Source organism: Sprattus sprattus (genome assembly GCF_963457725.1).
Source record: "Sprattus sprattus genome assembly, chromosome: 19".
In the NCBI taxonomy this organism is placed as follows: domain Eukaryota; kingdom Metazoa; phylum Chordata; class Actinopteri; order Clupeiformes; family Clupeidae; genus Sprattus; species Sprattus sprattus.
In genome coordinates, this window is record NC_137917.1 from 2,286,132 (window position 1) to 2,303,635 (window position 17,504).

The following is a 17,504-nucleotide window of genomic DNA, read 5'->3' on the forward strand; positions in this document are numbered from 1 at the left end:
TCTTACATCCCAACCTTCTGGATTTAATAGTGAAAAAACGACACATCCTCAACATTGAAGGAAAAAAGTTTGTGAAAGTCAGTGGATTCTTTCCCAGTTGGCTGGAGTGTTAATGCAAAAACAGTTGATCCCCTTGTTACCCACTACAGTGAATAGAGCTTCATAACTTTTATGCTAATGTGTGTGCCCACACTGTTGTTTTAAAAAGGCAAGCTATTCTTTCTTTTTTCACTTCGTTTTCTTTCTTTAACCTTGGATTAAATACACCAGAAACTGTGGTTAAGTAGTTTGTTGAACACATCTATCAGAGTGATCATACTAGGTAATACTGCTAACTTATACAATTCATTGTCCTAGCCGTGGGGCTTGACTGTGGGTCCTTTTTCTTTGTTTGTTTAAAAAAATGTTATGTCCCTTAGATACTGAGTTTGATTTGCCATAAACAAGGGAGGGTTATTTTTTGGGATGGTTGTCTCTACCTGCAGATTTTGCAGTTGTGAATCCAAACAGCAGCCGCTGACAAGCACAGCGTGTGCGCTGCCTCCACAGAAAAGTGGACTTGCCATTTATCGACGCTCAGCTTGAGTTCAGCCATTTTGTACTGCGTGGATTTGTCCTACATATTTTTTTTACAATGTAAATAGTGTATGATAGATTTGAGATGATTTTCTTTTTGGAGATTTCCATGAGGAATGTTTTTTTTTTTACTTTGCCAATAGATGCTGAAACTGCTGCACAGGTCTCTTTGATCTGGTAGCTGTTTATGTCTCTCATTCTAGTTGCTATACCAGTGTACATAAACCAAGCTGTACAAAGTTTGTCCCAGGAATGTATTTTGTATTGCTTCAAATATTTAAGAATAAATTTAGTCATTTTTTCTACAAATTGTGTTTTCAGTCCACATTTATAACTCATTTTAGTTCACATTTCAACCAGTGTCAGCTGTGTCATGTAGTGTGGTTACTCATTGTACTCTGATTAGATGCAAAAAGTATCACATTGTTATTGAAGCATTTTACCCCTTGTTCTGCTTTAGCAGGTGGATGATGGTTAATGATGGAAAAATAATTGAGCTGGAGACCAAATCTATTTTAGATTATTTGAAAGTGTTTTTCTTTTTAAAAGCTTTATTTGTATCAAGTTAAGAGACCAGTCGTACATGACTTCATGACAGGTACAAGTTAGGAAGGCCTCAGTGGTTTTAATAGACATTCGTTTGTTGGGCCCAGGTAGTAACAAAACATACTCATACGCACACCTAATTTACATGCAGAATCACACATATGCGCACACAGATGCTCAGAGTTGATTTCTCTGGACTCTTGGAGGAGGCTGAAGCGGTGCTTTAAACACACAGAGGGGGACACATGGGATGAGTTTTTAATTAATTCTCCCTCACTGTCTCTTGAACCTCTTGTCTGGATCCTCTCCATCTTCTTTTTGTGCTCAGTGTTGGTTTTAGACATTCACAAGTGAGTTATGCCCTGGGCATGGTTATTTTCATTCTACTTCTAGATGGAGAACTGTCCATTACATGTCAATGTGTTTTAATTATTTTCTTTTGCAGTGTTTAGATGTGATATCAACAGATGACTAAAGACAAAGATGTAGGTGTAGACTCACATGAAGACAAAGATCTAAAGGACATAGGACATGACAAGAGGGGACAGTCAAATCTACAAGTGTCCACACGGACACAGGGGTGTTACATCCTGTGCCTTGGGACTCCTGGATTCAGATCAGACGCTGCTGGAGACCAGCAGGCAAAGACAGTGCAATTCAGAAGAACCTCCATTAGAGTCCATATCTGTCACAACTTCAGTAGTGTTTTAATGAAACTCTTTTTTTGTTTTGTTTTTAATTCAATCAAACAGAAGAAAGTCATTAGGAAAGGATGGCCATGCCCATTTATTGTTAAGAATCATCAATACTGCAACAAAGATAGAATTCGGTTTTTTTTTTGTGGAAGTTACTGTGTAAATAGCTTCAAAGGACACCATTACAATTCATGCCCAGTCACAGGCTTTCATGGGAAACACACGAGGACGACACCACACAAGACCAGACATTATGTTGTTGATAGATGGGGCACAACATGCTGTACGGTACATGAATAACTAACATGAAACAAGTACTGCTTCACATAAGATGTAATTGCTTATCTATTGCTTCAGACATAATATTATGTAAGGTTTGCTTGATTATACAGTCACATGCAGAGATGCCCCTTGGGGAAAGACAAAGACGGATGCTACGAGACACAGACGGCATACAGAGCTCAACCAGAACTGGACCGAAGGCACACTGAAGGTCTGTAGTAGACGGTTATCTTGAACCTGCCTCCGTCCAGCCCAGTCTCGGATATTGTTACAGTGTTATTCCATTTAAGACACACAGACAACGGAGAAACACCTGTGGGCAGAGATAAATGAGGGGCGTGCTTGACTGGGCAGACGTGGGAGCAACTCGAGCAACTGTTTGGGACAACAAATGGAACTGGACAAATGGAAGGCTGCATAGAGGGGTAGCCAAACGTTTGGGGGGGGGGGGGGGGGGGGGGCACAGATTGCCCTCTGGGAGGCCCATGTGGTGAGGTTAGTGCATTAGACGTGCAGGGCCAGAGGGGGTGCCAGGCCACTGAAGGAGAGATCGAGGTTTCTTTGTTTGTTGTTCTTCTCCTCCTTTCCCCCTCTTTTTCCCCCTCTTCCTTTCCTTTTTCTCTGGTGGAGGCGTCAGCAGCCTCAGCGCTTGGCTGGCGATGCGGACCGGCTACCGCTCTGAAAAAGCAGAAGAGGGGCAAAAAAGTCAAACACAATCAAAGAAGATGCCAGGTCAGACTAACACTCACCCCCTTCATTGTCACTATACTGCCAGGGGAGAACTAGAAATGCATTTCCACAAGAAGATTGCTCATCAGTAGAGTGTCATTAACAGTAAACTCACGGATCAGACATTGGAATAAAAGCAGTGCACAGGATGATGATAGACGAAGCTCTACTTTAGTGTGTGGTGCCTGTGCAATGCTGTGTTATTGATTGTGATTCAATGTCACTCAACACCATTGTGTTATTGCGTTTTAGAAAGGGGAAATGTATTGTTTACAGCTGAACACATACAAGGAAGTCCAGACGTATTGTATGTTTAATTTGTCAGCTCAGTCCATTCAAGGGTGTAATTATTCATGATTGTGTGTATAATTGTTTATTTGTGTGCAGGAGGTATAATTGTGTGCAGGGGCATGCTCCTGAAATAGTTGGAGGTGATTTGTGCCTTTTGTTTTGCTACTAGAGGACAGTTTCTGCATTTGCATATCCCTGGTGAATCTTAGAGATAATTAGTGTCTCTTGAAATGCCTGCGCTTTGCCGCTTGGCTGCTGGGTTTCCCATCCGTAGTTTACTTGTTTTGAACTAAATGTATCTCGCAGTGGAAGCGAGCACCATAAGCTTTTTTTTTCTATGAATAGATCTTACATCTACGGAGAGGAAAGGATGGGTTTGTAAGAAGATGGAAACAAAACATGATTATACAAATGAGAGCAATCCCTAGAAGGAATGATTGGAATTAAGATAATCCATACTATACAAGCCCTTTAAATATCTTGTGCACAAAAGGACTAAGAGAAAGCAGCTTTGCTTTAAGCTATTCCTGTTGGTGCTTTGAGCTCAACATCACAATCGATACACAGAGGGAGAAAAAAACTCATTAAAATGCAACGCTGGTAGTGTAGAGGACGGAAAACAAAATACATGGAGACAAAAGGCTACACCAAAAACTGTCCGTGAAGCAGATTAGCTTTTTTGCACTGTTCCATTTAGAATGATAGACAAGTACACAGTGACGTGAAATACTTAAAAGTTGCCTTGAGCTTTCCATTTTTAGCATCGTACATGTAGGAATTTAGAATGATTTTAGATGGAGATTAAATTTGATTCAGGAGTAGTCAGTGCAGAGAGTTTTGAATAATGGAGTAAGCGTAATTGAATTGGGTATATCACGAGCGCCGACTGATTGGATAATGAAAATCACAACACGACAGACAGCCAGAGCTTGTCCAAGAGATTAGCGCACTTGGCAACACTGGTGTGACGCAAGAGGTAACTGGAAGTTAACAGACCCTATAACAGTAATTTAATCAGGGAATGTTGCAACTTTTGCACTCTGAGAAAGGGAGGAATTTGAGAGGAAACTATGAACGATATGTATATGGGAGGGGATGCATAGAGTTGAACAGGGAAACTATGAACGATATGTATATGGGAGGGGATGCATAGTGTTGAACAGGAAAAGATAAGCTACACAGGGGCACAGAAACTATTCCCATGTACCACGCGTAGTAACCATCCATGGTTTGGGGACATTTCTGTTACATGGACGGCTGGATTTACCCAAGGTTGTTTGGTTTTGTCTCAAAAGAAAACAGAAAAAGGAAAATCTTTTGAGAGTCTGCCATCAAAACAAACAGGACGGAACGTTTGCCGGTCTGTGGCAGGAAGGAACATTTGAGGCAGACTCTTCTTGTAATTCTGGATGGCAGTATGCCGGTTTGGCAGGGAGTTTAATCTGTCACCTCCTCCACATCTGTATTTTTGTACGCATTAGGCCCACTGTTCTGGACCTATAAGGAAATGAAATGACTGTGTGTGCATGTGAGTGTGTAGGAGTGCTTTAGTTTTTTACCTACCTCAAACCTTCACACACAAACACGAATCCATTCATTCAGGGTGCCATAGCAAGGCCATGTCCTGCTGGTGCACTTAGCGCTTTTCTCCTGGCTAAAAGCATGAAATGTGACCTGGGTATGCAGAGGCATGAACTGCATGCGGACAAGCACGAGGAAGCTCACCTCCTTGGGTGACTATCAGTAGCATCACGTTGTTAGCAAAGCTCTGTGAATGGATATAATGAATGTTCCTCTGAAGCAGCCTCGACCACCATTATAGGCTGTTGGAAATAGCTGGTGCATAACAAAAGCTCCTGCCGCCCGGCTGACGTTGATATACTCTCTAAAGCTACCGCTTCATTTGGATTCAAAGACTCTTGATTTAATTGGGCTCATTGGATTCATGCTCTTCATGTTTTTTGGATAAAAAGGACTAACCCCTATCTCTCTCTCTCTCTCCTTTGAAATGTATGATCAATCCATAAGATTCCCATACTAGGCCACTCCCATTGTTTCAATCTTAGTCATACAAGCAGGAACAAGAATTTTCTGGAAGAAATTAAATGTCAAAATACAAAGCTTTTCACATGTAACTTACTCATGAGTGCCTGTGATGATAACCTTGATATTATCACTTAGTGATGAAAAGAAGGACCATTTTTAAGAGGATAATTTAGAGGATTTTGAATTTTTGTCCCAAACACACACAAAATCACAGTGGCAAGAATTGAGCCCAATTGAAATGAATTGACAAAGAAACAACTGAAATCCAATTGACATGGATTGAAATGAGTCGAATTGAATTGAATTGAATGGAATGGAATGAAATTGAATTGAATTGAATTGAATTGAATTGAATTGAATTGAATTGAATTGAATTGAATTTAATCAAAACCAATTGGTGGATGAGCCAGACTCATTTACCATTTTGAAGATCTTGGTCAAGGTCCCCTGGCCGTCCCCAGCACGACCTTTCTTCTGGTCACCCTGTGTTGATGGAGAGAGACCAGTGATAAGCAAAGCCTGGGGAAAAAACTACTTGCCTAACTGGGGCCCCCTCTCTTAGGAGGATCTGAAAAGTAAAATGTATGCCCTGTCTGTACCCTGTTCTAAATAACCTTCGTTGTGTATCAGCCTATTAACTGTAAAATAATTTGATAAATAGGACTAGAAGCAAATCTGCAAAACATATAGCTAGAGAAAGTAAAGGTATCTCAGATGCTAGATTCTTAGATACCTTGAGTGGATGATGGAGCCTTTTCCGCCCCTAAATTGAAAAAAATAAATGGCACCACTATACTAAAATACATTGTTTAAAAGATGGGTTGAAGGGAAAAAAATTGTTATGCTTCTGAGAGATACGATCGTCTCGTCTCTAAACTTCTTTACCTCCTGCGGTTCTAACCTTCAGTTTGCTCTGGCTGTTCGAGAGCTGAAAGCCCCACAACACAAATCAAACAACAGCTAAAAAGGGGGAAGCAAACTTAGGAAACCAGCAGGGCAAGAGGAACAAATAGATGAACAAGGAGACAGGGGACCGAATGAGAGGCAGGCAACAACTGGAAGCAGCATGGAAGACATGGACTGCAGCACAGCAGAACCACAGCACAGATGAACCGCAGCACAGATGGTTTTGCATGTTATTGGCCCAGATGCTCAAGGCAGATGCTCCCATAACATCATTATATGGTGGCAGCAAGCTTATTTCCCAGCCTTAGTTTGCTTGGTTTGTGGCTGATGGCTATCACTGTTTTGGACCACCTACCAGGCCTAATTTGGCAGAGAGTCCTCCCCACTGGACAGGGGAAAGAGAAAGATGGGGTTGGGGATGGATATAAAGGCAGAGGGGTGGGGAAGAAATACAGAGAAGGACACAGACGTGAAGCACAGAGATAGCCTTCATACGGCTGAGAGAGTGGCACCTTACACAAGAGGGCACCAGTGTGTGGGAGTCTACATAGCAAGTTAAAGGCCTTCATCAAGAACAAGATAGGAAAATGACAGTTATACAGTATTGTTTCAGGAGAAAGCTTAGAGGTTGAAAGAGGTCAGGGCAGGAACACATAACTGTACTGTAACATAGGTCCAGCTGGTAAGGGGTTATGGGAATAAACTCATGTAAACTTACTTTGGACTTGGGTGGGGCAGGGGACACCTGCAAAAAGAGTAGAATAGTTTGGTGAGAATACCAGACAGCAGGGTATGAATCATCAGGTGATTTATGGGAGCTGCGGAGTTTGGTGAGAATAGCAGTCAGCAGGATATAAATCATGAGGTGATCTGTGAGAGTAGCATATTGCACATTTCACATGTCTGTGTTGGCTGTAGTGTCGCTTGAGGTGATACCATGGTGGCATGCTATGGGGCGAGGAGACCTGTACTCACAATGGTTCTGAAGAAGTGCGCCACCGCGTTCTCATCCGCACGGCGACGAGAAGATGCTGCAGGTCGCTGGGGGGAGGAGGACAGACCACGGAAGGAGCCCTGACAGACAGGGACACACATCACCTTTAACCTTTAACCTCTAACCTTTACAGTCAAAGTCAAGCCTTTGCTCCTTGATCTCATAATTTAGTTATGGAAGGGTCCAAAGCAGGAAGGGCAGTCACATGACATTCCATAGCCATGTTGAAATATCGCAAGGGAGTACAGAATGGTGACCATTACCTGGGAAAAACTAATGTCAGCAGTAATCACAGAGCTTGGTTAAACTCATGAAAGATCCAATTGGCAACATTACATTAAAGAAAACAAGACATAGAGGACAGGATTATCAAATATTTACAAATTCTGCGATTGAATGTGAGACATTATAGAAGTATTCTAGATGTCCCAACTGTCTTGTAAATTACTTGCAAAAGGGCAGTTTCAGTCATTGATATGCTTTTCATGCCAGTTGATTGTTAAAATGTGCTTTGCCAATCATTTCTTGTGGCAAACATTTCCTTACAGTGGCTTTTCACCTATCTTCTTCTTGAAGGTAGCACTTCCTATTGCATCTTTAACACAGGCCGAGATTATTCAAAGAACTGAAGAGGGTCAGATCAAATGAGTAGAGCAGGAAAGGCTTTGTAAGGATTGATGGTGGTCCAATTACACTTGCCTTTCTGGGAGTGGCCCCACTAAATCCCTCATGTCTCTCCTACACTCACACATAGAGTTTCTTTTGAACAGACCGGAACTGTATTGGAGTATAGATTCCCATCTGACCAGAACCATGAACCTGGCCGTTTCAGAATACAGGAGCTGTTTGTGAATTCAGTCACAGTTGGTCAAAGAAGTATTTAAATCCTCACCATACAGAGCCACACACACACACACAGAGACACACACCACACACACACACAAACACACACACACACAAACACACACACACACACACACACACACACACACACTCACACACAAACACACACATATACACTTAAACTCACACATAATCCTTTCCTTTTTTCTTCCTCACAGGTATTAGCTCACTCCACACACAAATGCACACACACACACACACACACACACACACACACACACACACACACACATACACACACTCACACAAATGCACACGCACACGCACACGCACACGCACACACACACACACACACTCACACTCACTCACACAATGCACAAATACTCTCTTCAAAACAGCTGGAAACTACAGCCATCACATCCAAGTCCATGGTGATGATCATTATTTTTCTGGGCTATTTTAGTTTGTTTTCTCGACTTGTGAGGTTTTGAAGCACTCGTCGTTTGTTCTGCTTGAATAGCTGCGCGCTCTTTTATGACTGCCAGGGTCCTTTATCAGTACTGTGATAATGCCAGGATGAAGAGGCAGGGAGTAGTTCCAGGTGAATAACGGTGATTAGCGGGAAGAGGGGAAAATAAATAAAAGTCATTGAAAAAGAAAAAAAAAACTAGAGCATGTCTTACCTAATCGAGTCCATTCAGGGGCATGGTTACCCACCCAGGGGCTCTCGCTTCCCTGAATTAGGCCTGGGTTTATGGACCCATTTTTCTCTGCTCTTACACAGTCAAATAGATGTTGTTGACAGCAGTTTACAGATTCACAGGCATATACTCACTTGCTGCATATCTTTTATTCCCCGAATCTGGTTTGCTTCTGGGTTTATTATTAATCAGTAAAACACTTGATGTGTTCTGCTGTCGATATTATTTCTATGAGTAGCAGAATGATCTCTGAGGAGCTTTCTTTCCATTTAGATATCTGGGCTTGAATTTTTAATATAGGTGAAATCTCCTGCACTGAGAGTTACAGATGTCACAGGACGTGACGTAACATTGATCCCAGGCAAGAGCAAATGACATCCAGGACGCAAATCCTCATTCAGGTGCGTGGCCATGCTCTTCATACGCGCCTGATCAGGGTCTGTCCAAAGTCCTGAGGTCGAGATTGGCACACGGCGGGGATGCCCCTTATCCGGGCTTAGCCGGGTCTGACTGCAGGTTTTACTCACCCTAATGGAGACCGGTATCCATTACAGAAGCTCTGGGCATAATCTTCAGGGCCCGATGAGACTGGTTGTTTGCTTTTTGAGAAATGGGACGTGTGAATAGAGTGTCACAGGGAAGAAGGGACATCCGTCAGAGCTACGGCTATCCCAATAAGTGGAAATTGGAGCTTAAAGACATGTGTGTACAGAGGGAGAGATAGACTGAGACAGACAAAGAGAAAAATAGAAAGAAAGAGAAAAGCACCTAAGAGACAGAGGGTGGTGAGAAAGGCCGGTATAAAAGAGTTTTGATCAGCCGCGTTGTCACTCACTTGGAGAAGCCATTAAAAGCCTGCAGGAAACTGGACTGAGGGGCTCTCAAAAGCGCCTCTGTCTCCTTGGTGCGGATGAGAGGGTTCTTGTTTTGACTATGTAAAGGAGGCTCTCCATAGTTCATATTCACAATACTGAAGAAGAGGGAGACCACTGGAAGCAAAAGTGGCTCACTTTAATAAAATACTTCTCCTTGTTACATTGCAGAAATAAATGCCTCCCCCTTGGGGAATAATGTCTGCTTTTATTAAAAAAAGAATAAATATAAGTAACGAGTGAAAAACAACCACCACAGCTGTGTAAGTTGCAACCAAACTGCATTAAACAGAAGGTTGATCCAGTATCTGCAGGGTCTTTATCTTCATTCTTTATCAAATATGCCCCCAAAATGATAAGGCCGTTTTAAGGGGATAGGTTTTCTGCTTCATCTGTAGTGAATTAGGAAACGTCTGTCGCTTCAGACACACATAGGCTGTACCGGAAGGCCTGCTGATAACAAAACAAAAGTCGTACCATCATTGGGTTCCTTTGTAGGTCTGAACTTACTTTGATGTTAAGTTTGTTTTTTTCCCCAGTGAAGTCAAAGCGAACATCTCTGGTAACAAATTTGCTTGCCCACTACAGCCACTGCAATCTGAACATGGCTCTGCCTCCTCCATGCTCTGTGTCTCTACCCATTCCTATAAAAAAACAACAAAGTGAAAAGAAAAGAAAAAGGTATGGAGGGAGGGGGGTGGGGGTGGGGAGAGGGGGTAGTTGACGTTCCACCGCCTGGTGAGCTTCTTTCATCCTCAGGCTATCACAAGGGCCCCACAAAGCCTCTTGTAGTGGATGTGTGCATTCAGACATCTCCACTGTGGGTGAGGGACTCTTCATTTGAGCTAGATACAGGGGGTCTGGTGGCTCTCTCAAACCAAACCTTGTGTCAGCAGGAGCAGTGTGAACAGAGGTAAAGCACATGCTGAGTTTCTCCTGCAGTTTGACACCTTTCTCTGGGGACTTGATTACCATCACACCCAGTCATCAGCCTGCCTCAGGAAAGGGGAAACACTGTGATGCTCTCACTTCTAAAAATATATATTGGAGAAAATAAAGGGAAATCGATCAATATTTGAGTTAAAATGGGGAAGGAAAAAGGGGTATTACTTGTCAACACCTACATGGCTTAATTTTACTGACAGTAAGCTCTGAAAGCGAAACTTAAGCCGTATTTTTAGATCTTTTGGATCTAAATTTGTATTAGGGACAAAAACTCAAGTCATTTAGTGCCTGTAGTCGTTTATCAAAGGAAGGTGCTCTCATCTGAGTCCTCACTCTAGCACCACACGGTAGGCCAGACAATTACAGGCACTGAATGGCGTGCTATGTCAGGGACCGGAGGAAGAGACAGGTAAAACACTAACTGTAGAAACAGTTCTTCTCCACAGTTTCTCTACAGTTGTTGGAGAAAACAAAAGCAAGTGTATTTCTGTAGGGATCCTTTCCATGTTGTCAGACCCTTATAATAATATTTACGAGCCTGTCAGTGACTAAAACAAGTGGTTTACATTGATGTGTATGCTTGGTCCATAGGATACCACTGTATTAACGTTCTAAATCAATACTGGACCAATTTTCATGGCGTATTAGTCCCTAGTAAAAATTTGGACCCAAAAAGATCTAAAAATATTTCTAAAATATATCTTAAAAAGTTTCCCTCTAAGCCTATAATCTCTTGTGGACATCGTATAAAAAAAAATACTATATATATCTTCAGAAAATGATGAGCTGCGGAAAAATCTGGGAGAAGGAATGTTCCATCGATTGGTGCTGCACGATGGCTGACAGAAAACCCCTATTCAGGAATCCTCTGTTGTCGTGCACAAAAGCACATAAGTAGACGGTATACGTATTTGAATGTGAAAACTGATTGAGTTGTGGCAGAGAGTAGATGCATAAGAATGTCCTCCTCTGTAATCTGTGCACTGCTTCGAGAAAGTATTCATGTTCTATTAAAAAATACCACCCGTAGGAACACAAAACTATTCCCAGACTGTGGGACAGAGAAGTGCAGATGACTAGAGAGAATACTTTTAACCCTAATATTCATATCCCACTCAACTGTGGATTGCTGAAAGAAATGCATCTTCCAAATACGTTTTGCTGTGGCTTTCAGTGTAACCTTTGAATCACCTCAGCAAATGTGGTTTACTTATCAGGAGGGAAATGCTGACAAATATTCCAATTTCTGACAGCTCTTTGAACCCTTTCCTGAAAGCATCAGTGGTGGGTTGATAATAATGACAGCAAGATAAGACATTTTCATTAGGGCGATTTTTTTATATTCCTGGCAACAGAAATCTTCAGTGCAAGAGACCTAAGGACCTGTTTGAAAGTAATTGTTTCCCTTTCAAGTGTTAATGAAAAACAGAAAGAAAGAATGAATGGAATAAAGCCTGAGGAAAAAAGTTAAGGTGAGACTTCAAGCCAACACATACTGCTCAACAACTCAATTCTTTAAGGTAGTTTTTCTGAGACAAACAGCCCCAAAGAATTCAGGGCTCTAACCTCATTTGCAGGTTCATGGAAAGGTCTAGAACTGAGAGTGTAACTCATCAGTCAGAGTGTAATCGGTCACACTTCAAGTTCTGTCTTTCAGCTAAGGCTTTCATCTTGTCTTCAAGTGACAGTAATGCTAATGCTAATGCGAATGCTGCAGTTCCACCAGTCAGTACTGCACTCCGGGTCTTGGGGGAGCTAACACCAACCCAGTGGTGGTGACTGCTCCTTCTGCATCCATCATTACAGGTGAACTTTACATGACTCGCAGGCTAATGAGAGCATTGAACAGCCTCATTCCCATTCTGTGACGTCTACCTGCTGGTGATGGTCCCAGGTTGATGACTTCAGTGTTTATCGACTCCCACTGCCTTATTGGCCTTCCCATGAACCTCACATTAATGAGCTGTTTAGGGTTCAGATTAATGAATGAGTAAGTAATGTTAATACCAACTGTAAGGTAAGCAGTTAAATACTGAACAGTTAAACAAAAGCATAAAATCATAGTTATTTTTATTTAACTTTTATTAGACAAATGTAAGCAACAGACAAAAAAAAAACAATTAGGACAATACAGTTTTGTGGTTGTTAAACAGTTTATTCAAGCTGATATCCAAAAGCTTAGAAGAGGATCAGGTTGGGAACAGCTTACTAATACAGGTAATCTCAAGCATTGTAGTACTGTTTGTAAAGCATTACAAAGGGGACACACTCCCTTTGAGATCAACACCATTCGCTCACACAAACAACGTTTTTCCTGACAGAGTTAAAGACGAAAACCCTGAGGCATGTTTCACAAAGCTGGTTTAAGGAGTTCAGATTTTCACAAGCACGTGGCTCAGAAACTGGAAAAGAAATGCAATGGTTAATATTAAGAATGAATCTGATATTTTCTTTGGATTTAACAAATGGAATGAACTTAAGAATCACAGCAAATCGATGTATTCTAATGTTATTGATGGTATCCCATTGCGAAGGCAAACTAAAAACAAACTTTGTGTGAGAGTCCATTTCTGCCTACTGATGTATTAATAACTTGAGAAATGGAAGTAATTAGCCATAATTACATCTTATTTTCCCTTCAGGATACAGTTGTACTAAGGGCTTGATGCTTCTAAACTCCCTCTCTAACTAATGAACTCCCTGTGGTACAGAGCTATTCTGCACTACGTAGGAGGCAGACTGGAAGAAAATAACTGGGAATTTGCATCACTTAGCATCTCCTTTCAGTTTGGTTAAGGAGGCCCAGTAAGTGAGCCAAACAACACTTAACAACATGGGACTGCAGCGTGAGCTCCTGAGATTCTGTTCATTTGGTCATATTTTTAACTGTGTAAACACACACTGACTACACTGACTCCGCTCTGCTCTGCTCTGCTCGGAGTCAGTTACAAAACCGGGTTCAAAAGATAAAAGGGGGCTAACAAAAGGGGTTCCAGTTTTTTTCTTACAAAGACAAATCAAACCAAAACATACAAGTTAACTATCTCTTGTCTTGTGCACAAATAATGTCTGACTGTGGGCTGTTTAAGAGCAAAAGGCTTATTCAAAAGTTAAATAGCACATTAACAGCGGAAAATGTTGCAGAGCGAAAATTAAACCGATTTGCCAAACGATCCCAAATGACACCGGCTGACGAGCAATGAATGTGGCACTTGTACGTATTCTATGAAGTGAAATGAAACGCTCAAAGAAATAATGCCTACAGTTCAACAACATCCTATCATCACACAACCTGTTGATATTAAAGGAATGTTCATAAGAAACTAAATAATAATAAAGTAAAGTTAAAAAAATAATAAAAAAGCCATCAGCAGTTGGATTTATAATACTACATGTCCATTTGGCCAGCAGATACACTTCCAGGCAAAAACCCTTGAGATTAAGTCTATGGAAATTAAATAAAAGTTTGATCTTTATGAAGGACAATATAGGTGAGAATGAGATAGCTATAAAACCAGTGGGCATTTCCTCATATGAACACTGGACTTCAGATGTGTGGACTCCCTACAGTTACACATACATTATCAAATACTGCACATATAAAATGTTTCCAATCAGCTGGAAATCAAAAGGCATTTGGTGGGAATAGCAAATATGTTACTTGGAGTCAAATGTTAACTCATGTTTAACTTCAATACAAATTTGGTTGACTCCTGCCATCTTGTTCCTTTTAAATAAAAGTGGCTAGATCTAATCTGGGGTGTAATGTAATTGACAGGATGGTCGCTTTGTTCATGTACGGTATGGGCTTAACACTACGGTTCACTGTCTGACAGGGACAATACTATGTAATGGTACAAAATATGAGGGGTTTCCTGTCACTACAGCTGAAGCTAGTGGCTTCAAGGCTTGAAAACTTTTTTCCTGTTTACCCTCTAGTGGGTTGTCAGAATAAGGCTGGGGAAATTGCATATTGTTACGAGTGTTTAGAACCATTTGAAGCCCCTTTTCACACTTAAAACCAACTCAACGTTCATTCATAAAATGTCAAATGATCATTTAATGTGGATGATTTCATAGGGTGGGTGGTTAGTTAGCATCTGACCAAAAGGGTCGCCTCCAGCCAGTTTGGTTTTGAAATGCTCCCAACCACACCCTATCAGAACTCTGTCCCATAGACACAAACTCTCAAATCCATTAGTGCACTTTGGGAACTAGCATTAATATTTAGCACGACTGAAGACATAAAAAGGCAATGTGATTTCACTGGTTTCCCTGTGCTTATATCACCGTTTTTGTACCGCAGTTTGATTTCAATCATTACAACAGAAGACCAGCATAGTATATAACTACTTGTACAGCATGGAGTGCTATTTCTGAGGAGTAAATTCCATTGGTGTGTCACAGATGGCAATATTTAAGGTCAGTCAACACACCCTTATGTAAAGGCTATCCAATAATAGGAATATATATGCAGCTTACCACCCATATATTATATTTATGTGTATAGTCCTCAAAGATGCTGAGAAACATGGTAATACCATAAGCCAAACCAAAAAAATAACGCATGATAAACCTTATATCCCATACTGCACCCAGTTATCTCTGCGGATCATTAAAGGAGAATTTTCTGACGAGAACGAAAACCTGTAGTATAACATTTTTACCAAGTACTGGCACCATCAACCATGGGCCTTAAACACCAGAAATATTACAAACAAAGTTATGGAAACAAAGCTCATTGTAGTACCAATATTTCCCACATTTACATTTTTTTTTTTCAAATTAAGTATTTAGTTAAATGTTAGACTTTGGAGTAATGTACCGCAAATCGCCAGCAAGTAATATTTACTATTCAACCAAATTTTACAAATAGAAGTCCGTAAATAATATCCCTAATCCCACACCCTTGTATGTTCATTAAGTGTACATTTGTACCATTCATCACAATACATTTAAAGTGATCTCACGGGTTTGTACATACACTTGCGTGCAACACAAAAAAATCAACTGACAAAGGTCAACAACAGATAACCCATTGCATTTCGTGCCATAGTACTAACAGTCCTATAAGCGAAAAGGAAAGAAATAAAAAATCCCCTCAACTCGAACAACAAAACTGGACAAACTGCCACATTATACGTTTTTTCCGTACCACATTTACTTAATATTCTCCCTCTTTTTCCTCACCTTGCCCTTCTTCTTCTTGTCCCCCCCGAAGAACTTTCCAATTGAATCCAGGACGCCGGGGGCCTTCTTTTTCCGGCCAAGCCCGAAGGCAGCCTGTCCAGAGGTTCCAGAGCTCATGTTGGTAGAGTGGTGGATGGAGGTTTGTTTAGAGGGAGAGAGGGCTTTTGTTCGGAGATGACTCGCGAAAACGAAACGAAACAAGTTAGCTGTCGGCTTGGGGAAAAAGAGCGCGAGAAGCGTAGAAGGGTGGACTGGTGCTACGAGTCTGTGTCCTTTAGTTTGGGTCACTCCGAGCCACTCTCCGTGCCTGCTCCACTATGCTCCTGGATGGTCTGTAGCTCATCGGACTCTGAAGGGCGGTCTTTGAAGGTGTTGTCCTCGCGGCCCGGGGCATCTCGCGAGAAGAGGCGGACCAAGTGGGGGCGGGGCGTGCCGTCGTTGGGGTCATCTGCGCTGGCGTCGCTCCAGACCTCCTGGGCCCCCTCAGCACCCGTGGAGTCAGTCACCGCCGTCCTCTTGGAGGGGTGGTCATTGTTCTGGTTCACATCTGCCTCCCCTACACATGCGCAGAAACAACAACAAGGGTTATTATGGGCCTCGGACCGGGCCTGACACACAGCGAGGGCACCGGACAATAAGACTGTTTGTCAAATCTGTGCCCCCTCCTCTTCTAAGAGCAGCAAAGAAGACACACACACATCAGCAGAGAAAAAGTTTATGGGATTCTTTAACAGTACTTTATGAGGATCTTTCATGATGGTGATGATGATTCACTTGGTTGTTTGGTCACTGACTGTTCATATGGTTTCTAGTTCAAATAGTACAAATAACACTCTGTGTTGGCTACGTAGACACTTGTCAATAACTTAGGAGGATCTTCGTCCAACACTCCTTATCCAAGAAAGTGATTCTTTGGCAAAAGCGAAATAGACATAATCATGCTAGACCAATACAAATATTCACAATGTTTTCTCGAGAACAATGATCAACAACCATGTGTAAATCTCCAACGATACAGCAAATGTCATTTCCATTTGTCCACTCTCCCTGTCCCAGTTGTTATTTGAGATATATGGCTTCAGCTGTCCACGTCGCCTCCACTGAGGCCAACGGGTTTGGTATCCCCAGCGCTAGGCCAGGCAGCCCAGCTCTCTCCCAGTAACACAATAGCCATACTGTACTGGGAGGAATGGTGCAGCAAAACACAGGAGAATCTGCATGCTAATGTTTTCATAACAGTGGCCCTTTGTCCCAGCCGCACAGTTATTTCTGCCGGACAATGGGGACAGTGTCACTAAAATAACTCCTCTAAGTATGGATTTGAGACTCCAAGCATGGTGACACTTATCTGATTTCCAGGGCCGCTGTGCGTGCGGGTGTGGCCGCGCCTGAAAAATCGGGTCGTTTGCGGAGCCACCAGAGGAAACACATCCATCAACCGTGTCAGAGGATCAGATGATTATTCAAAGTGTGATGAAACAGCTTGAAACCTGAACCCCATGCTGATGCCCTTAGTGCACAGTGCAAGGAGAACAGAGCAGAGCAGAGCACGTTGCTGGGGTGATGTAAGGTGACGTGCAGTTTACTGCCGTTAACGGATGCTTCTGGCAGGTCGCCTCAGGCATGCTCCTGGGCTCCTGGCGCTGAGCTCTCACAGCACGGGACCCCATGAGGACCGCCTAAAGGTGATCTCCACCTCTCAGTATGAAAGGTGGAAAATCCCTGGAGCAGCTGGCTCTGACACACTTCACGCAGCACACCACACTTGATTGGGGCATTCTAACAAAGGTAACTCTTCATCAAAATAAGAGTCAAATATTTACACTAATATAACCTTACCAACAGCTGACCTTTGCAGTTAAGTTTTGATGCATTCTTTAAAATGTAA

At 42.0% G+C, this 17,504-nt stretch overlaps 2 protein-coding genes across 2 annotated transcripts in view; both read right to left on the reverse strand.

Moving 5' to 3' along the window:
• Positions 1 to 1,131: 1,131 nt before the first annotated feature.
• Positions 1,132 to 15,896, reverse strand: mbpb (myelin basic protein b). Its single transcript, XM_080857525.1, has 5 exons — positions 15,617 to 15,896; positions 7,047 to 7,145; positions 6,790 to 6,816; positions 5,586 to 5,648; positions 1,132 to 2,777 (listed from the first exon to the last, which is right to left on the reverse strand). Exons 1-5 carry the CDS (start codon positions 15,731 to 15,733, stop codon positions 2,742 to 2,744), a joined length of 342 nt encoding a protein of 113 aa, XP_080713651.1. The 5' UTR covers positions 15,734 to 15,896; the 3' UTR covers positions 1,132 to 2,741.
• Positions 15,897 to 15,900: 4 nt separating this feature from the next.
• Positions 15,901 to 17,504, reverse strand: part of LOC308380247 (myelin basic protein-like) — a gene marked incomplete at its 3' end in the record, with an annotated part of 17,647 nt that continues 16,043 nt past the window's right edge. The window contains exon 2 of the mRNA XM_080857528.1: positions 15,901 to 16,172. Within this exon, the coding sequence (XP_080713654.1) occupies positions 15,901 to 16,172 (272 nt within the window). The remainder of the gene's footprint in view (positions 16,173 to 17,504) is intronic.

Coding starts and splice junctions, on each gene's coding strand:
- mbpb (XM_080857525.1), bottom strand. CDS start 15,733: ATGAGCTCTGGAACCTCTGGACAGGCTGCCTTCGGGCTTGGCCGGAAA. Junction 7,146..15,616: donor ACAAGAAGAAGAAGGGCAAG/GTGAGGAAAAAG, acceptor CCTGTCTGTCAG/GGCTCCTTCCGTGGTCTGTC. Junction 5,649..6,789: donor CTGCCCCACCCAAGTCCAAA/GTAAGTTTACAT, acceptor CCATCAACACAG/GGTGACCAGAAGAAAGGTCG.